This window comes from Wasmannia auropunctata, unplaced genomic scaffold (genome assembly GCF_000956235.1).
Source record: "Wasmannia auropunctata unplaced genomic scaffold, wasmannia.A_1.0 LD336097.1, whole genome shotgun sequence".
Taxonomy (NCBI): Eukaryota; Metazoa; Arthropoda; class Insecta; order Hymenoptera; family Formicidae; genus Wasmannia; species Wasmannia auropunctata.
The window spans coordinates 704182-708617 of NW_012026793.1; the positions used below are offsets into that span (position 1 = coordinate 704182).

Sequence of the window (4436 nt, forward strand, 5' to 3'; positions counted from 1 at the left end):
TGCTTTGGATTCCTTGGAAAGAGAGGAAGCTGATGAATTCACACGGAAGTACGGTGGCCGTACCGTAAACACGGTATCGAACAAAGTGAATTATATTATAGGAGAAGATAAAGCTGGCCCATCCAAATTGGCAAAGGTACGTTTTTCACATGATTTTAAAGGTCCATTTACATAAGTCGCAAACGCGGACGTTTCTCTTTTTCTTGTTTTATTTTTCGCGCATACGCATTTTCGCTTCTTATTTGTATGAAACAAAACTTTTCAGGCCAGTAGTTCAGGCAAAAAAATATTAAGTAAATTCGAGAGCGAGAAATTGCCATCGTCGAACAAAGAAAAAGCATCGGATTCACCTAAGCAGATAAAAACGCCATCACCCTCATCAGTGAAAACCAGTGTGACGACGAAAATGTCACCGTCAAAACAGACTTCGGATACAAGCAGTAATACACAGAAGGTATCCAGACATCAATTTGACATACATGCATACGCAGAAATAATGCAAAATGACATAAGAGTTTAAAACGATTTCAAGCGATTTATTCTGCTTTTATTATATTCTTCTAGACAGTAACAAGTATTAAGTCAGAACCGTTCGTTGAGAAGTACAGGCCGAAAACGATGAAGCAGATCGTAGGTCAACAAGGAGATAAGAGCTGTGCACACAATTTGTACATATGGCTGCGTGATTGGCATAAAAATCGTCAGGATCCCAAATTCCAAGACGGCAGTGCGTCAACTTTTATTGTGTCGTTATTTTGTCAACTCATACTGTAGATAAAATGAGGATATTAATCTGATTGTAATTTAATTTCTCTGTTTCAATAGCTGGCAAGCAAACTCACGGGCAAAGTTTCAAAGCCGCCTTGCTGTCTGGTCCGCCGGGCGTCGGTAAAACGACAACTGTGCAAGTTGTCTGTAAGGAATTGGGATACGATCTTGTGGGATTCAATGCCTCAGACACGAGAAACAAGACGTTTCTGAAGGAAATGGTCTCAGAACTGTGCTCCAACCTCACGGTGAAGGATTATGTCACAGGTGGACATATTATTTAAATTCTCGAGATAATCGTGTACCCATTTTCTTGTCTGACACGCAATACATTTACAGGTAATAAACAAAAAATTACGAGCAAATACGTGCTGTTGATGGACGAGGTCGACGGTATGGCCGGCGACGAGGATCGCGGTGGCCTACAGGAATTAGTTAGGCTGATAAAATCCACAGAAGTGCCAGTTATCTGTATATGTAATGACCGACTTAACATGAAGGTGAAGACTATTTCTACGCACAGCTACGACCTGAAATATCCGAAGCTCCGAGTGGAACAGATCAGGGTACAGGTTACAGAATTTAGTTGCAAAATCTAGCCCAAGTAACGTTTCTTGTTTGATATAATTCGATATTCCTCTTTACTAGAGTTCAATGAAGTCTCTGTGCTTCAAAGAGAACATCAAAATCTCGACGGCGGATCTCGATCGTTTAATCGAGTCGACGAATTACGATATCCGACAAGTGATAAATCATCTCGAGTTCCTCGGCAGCCAGAACGTGTCTTACGTGGAGGCGACTGGTAAAAAACATTCAAATAAGAACTTCAAGCTCAGTCCGTTCGACTTCACGAAGAAAGCGTTCAACGCGGAAGAGCAGAAAAATATGAGTTTGGACGATAAGATCGGCTTATACTTCCACGACTACAATATAGCGCCCCTTTTTGTACAAGAAAATTATCCGGGAGTTAGATTATTTCAAGCGTCACCGTAAGTATGTTACGACATATCTTTGTAGCAATGAAGACTGAGAATTAATAGACTCTGTTACATTTGCAGTTATCAGAGGCTAGAAAAAATTGCCAATGCAACTGACAGTATATCGCAGGGAGATCTCGTCGAGAAGATGATGAGGAGCAGTATGATGTGGAATCTACTTCCGATGCACGCTTGTGTCTCGTTCGTCATACCAACTACTGAAATGTCGGGATACTCCGATCCGTTGATACGATTTCCCAGCTGGTTCGGACGAAATTCGAAGGCCACGAGATTTAACCGGTATTACGGAATACTACTCTTTTTATTATAACGCGATTTATTGCGATTAAATCGAATTAGCAGCAACTCCGTTCGCTGTATTGCTTCTAGATTAATGAAAGAATTGGCGATGCAAACGCGATTAGCCACGGGTGCAAGCAAGGATATCCTGAATTTGGATTATCTGACACATATTCGAAACGCTATCGTAAAACCTCTGATAGATAACGGTGCAGATGGTATAGAAAAGGCTGTAAATGTTATGAGAAAATATCATTTGACCAGGTTCGTATTTTATTTGCATTGTGAATGTACTGGAAGAGACACGACGGCATACATACGTATGCTTATATTTAATTTTTTTTAATTTTTTTTAATTTTTTTTAGGGAAAACTTTGATTCGGCAATAGAAATTTCTATTTGGCCAGGAATTCGCGATCCTACGAGTAATCTTAATAGTAAAGTATGTACAATATTAATAAATACTATTTAATAACAATTAAGATTTTTAATTGTGATAAAAACAATGATTAAAGATTTTAACTGTTATTAGTTTATTATTTTATACAAATTTAATTACATTAACGTCACTATGATTATCTCAGGTGAAAGCAGCGTTTACGCGAGCATATCAAAAGAATCCTATACTGCCGTATTCAATTGACAGCTTTACTGTAATATTTACTGTAAAGAAAAGGTCTAGGCAGGATAACGGTCTTAAGAAGAAGGAAGGTGATGATGAGGAAGAGAGTGACGATATTAATTTGGATAAGATAAACAAGGTAGCGTTAAAAATTATTTCGTGATTCTATTATAAAATATATCAATAAAAAAAAATATATATTTATATAAAATCACGTAACGTATGCTTTAGGCAAAAAAACGTACGAGTAAAGCTGCTGCATTGACGAGAAAAGCGAGCGAACCAGCTAAAAAACGCGGAAAAGGACGTGATAAAGCAAAATAGGAATAATATTAAAAGATGGAATGCTTGTTTTTATTTAGAGACTTGAAACACAAAATTAATGCATCAATCACAAATATTGTTTGCTACTCGAATTGGTCGGAACGTTTATGTGATTCTGGAATGATTTTTATATATTAGATTTTTTTGCATAAAATGCTACTTGATGTTCGTTTCAAAATGTATTTTCTATATTTTTCTCATTAATGGAGAATAGGTTATTCCAAAAGCTTATCGTGATACTTAACTTTAGTTCACAAGTTCCGCTCTCGTATGTACGCATTCTGAAATAAATAAAAAACTTAGAAAGTAGTTTTTAAATTTAATGTTTTTGAAAATTTGATTTATTGAATTTTTATTCGAGGAGGTATATATTGTTAAAAAAAGAAAGTAATACGAAGGGACAGATTTTTGTTCATCTAAAATACTGACCAGTTACAGTTGTAATTGTTGGGCGTAACTTTTCCCTGGAACACGTTCCAGCGCCATTTGTCCATTATATAAGCGAACGGCAGGAAGACGATTTTGTCGAAACTCTTCGCGTGGAGGTGATTGAGCAATGTTTCCCGGTCGGTCGTGTCGTCTTGTAGTAGACCGACCTTGAGATGACGCGGGATGGGCGCGCTGAGAGAGATGACGTCACCGACCGCCTCGTGGAAGCCTGGATTCGCGCCCTCCTTGAAGATCGTGGGCTGATCCTTGTACTGTAGATAATATTCGATGTGGCCCATCTCGTGATGCGCCGTCATCAGGTCCTCCATGTTGACGCGCGTCAACACTGCTTAATCCTGAAATCCTTGCTGTCGTAAAAGTCCCATGCGCTCGCGTGGCAGATTATGTCCATACCGTCCTGCTTCGTCAGAATTGACTTCTCCAAGAATAAGTCCGGCATGGCAGTCAGGTTGATCGATGTGAAGAAGTCCTCAGCAAGTAATTCAGCTAGTACTTTATTTTAGCTAGTCAAAGTATCGATATATTATTTCATCATTGTGAAATCCACGCAACAGTGACGTGAAAATTTATAAATCAAGAGTGATTGTCATATTTTGTTATAGTAAATAAAAAAATAGAAGTTTTATTGTAAAATACTCGATATTTCGTCAATTGGCATCAATTTGGCCTCAAGTTTTGTCGCTAAGATTTGCTGATAAATCATGAGCCTATTGCGGATACAGATGTCATGGAATTTGTCAACAATCTTGTTATGATGAAGCGAATTCAAGAGTAAACAGCTAAATCTGCTCGCTGAGCGATTGAATATGATGGTTAGCTTCACAGGTCGAAACCAATCATATTCAGTCATTCACTGTCGGTAAGCAGACTAGCTACTTTGAACGTGCCCAGTGTAATATTTAAAAAGTGACTAGTTAAAATTGAAAAGATGGAGGAGTAAACGACAAAAAAGAAACAAAACGATGATGATACAACAAAAAGAAATGAAAAAACAT

The 4436-nt window shown here is 38.0% G+C and overlaps 2 protein-coding genes across 2 annotated transcripts; one reads left to right on the forward strand and one right to left on the reverse strand.

Moving 5' to 3' along the window:
• Window positions 1–32: 32 nt before the first annotated feature.
• LOC105462589 (replication factor C subunit 1-like) lies at window positions 33–3161 on the forward strand. The gene is made up of 12 exons (XM_011709294.1): window positions 33–48; window positions 102–136; window positions 266–454; window positions 565–727; window positions 826–1035; window positions 1108–1334; window positions 1417–1757; window positions 1827–2045; window positions 2136–2309; window positions 2412–2487; window positions 2630–2806; window positions 2899–3161. The coding sequence occupies exons 1-12, from the start codon at window positions 33–35 to the stop codon at window positions 2989–2991; spliced, it is 1920 nt and encodes a 639-aa protein (XP_011707596.1). The 3' UTR covers window positions 2992–3161.
• Window positions 3162–3407: 246 nt separating this feature from the next.
• Window positions 3408–4144, reverse strand: LOC105462590 (angiotensin-converting enzyme-like). Its single transcript, XM_011709295.1, is given in 3 exon segments — window positions 3408–3761; window positions 3764–3927; window positions 4078–4144. Coding segments are annotated over 3 exon segments (585 nt in total).
• Window positions 4145–4436: the final 292 nt, after the last annotated feature.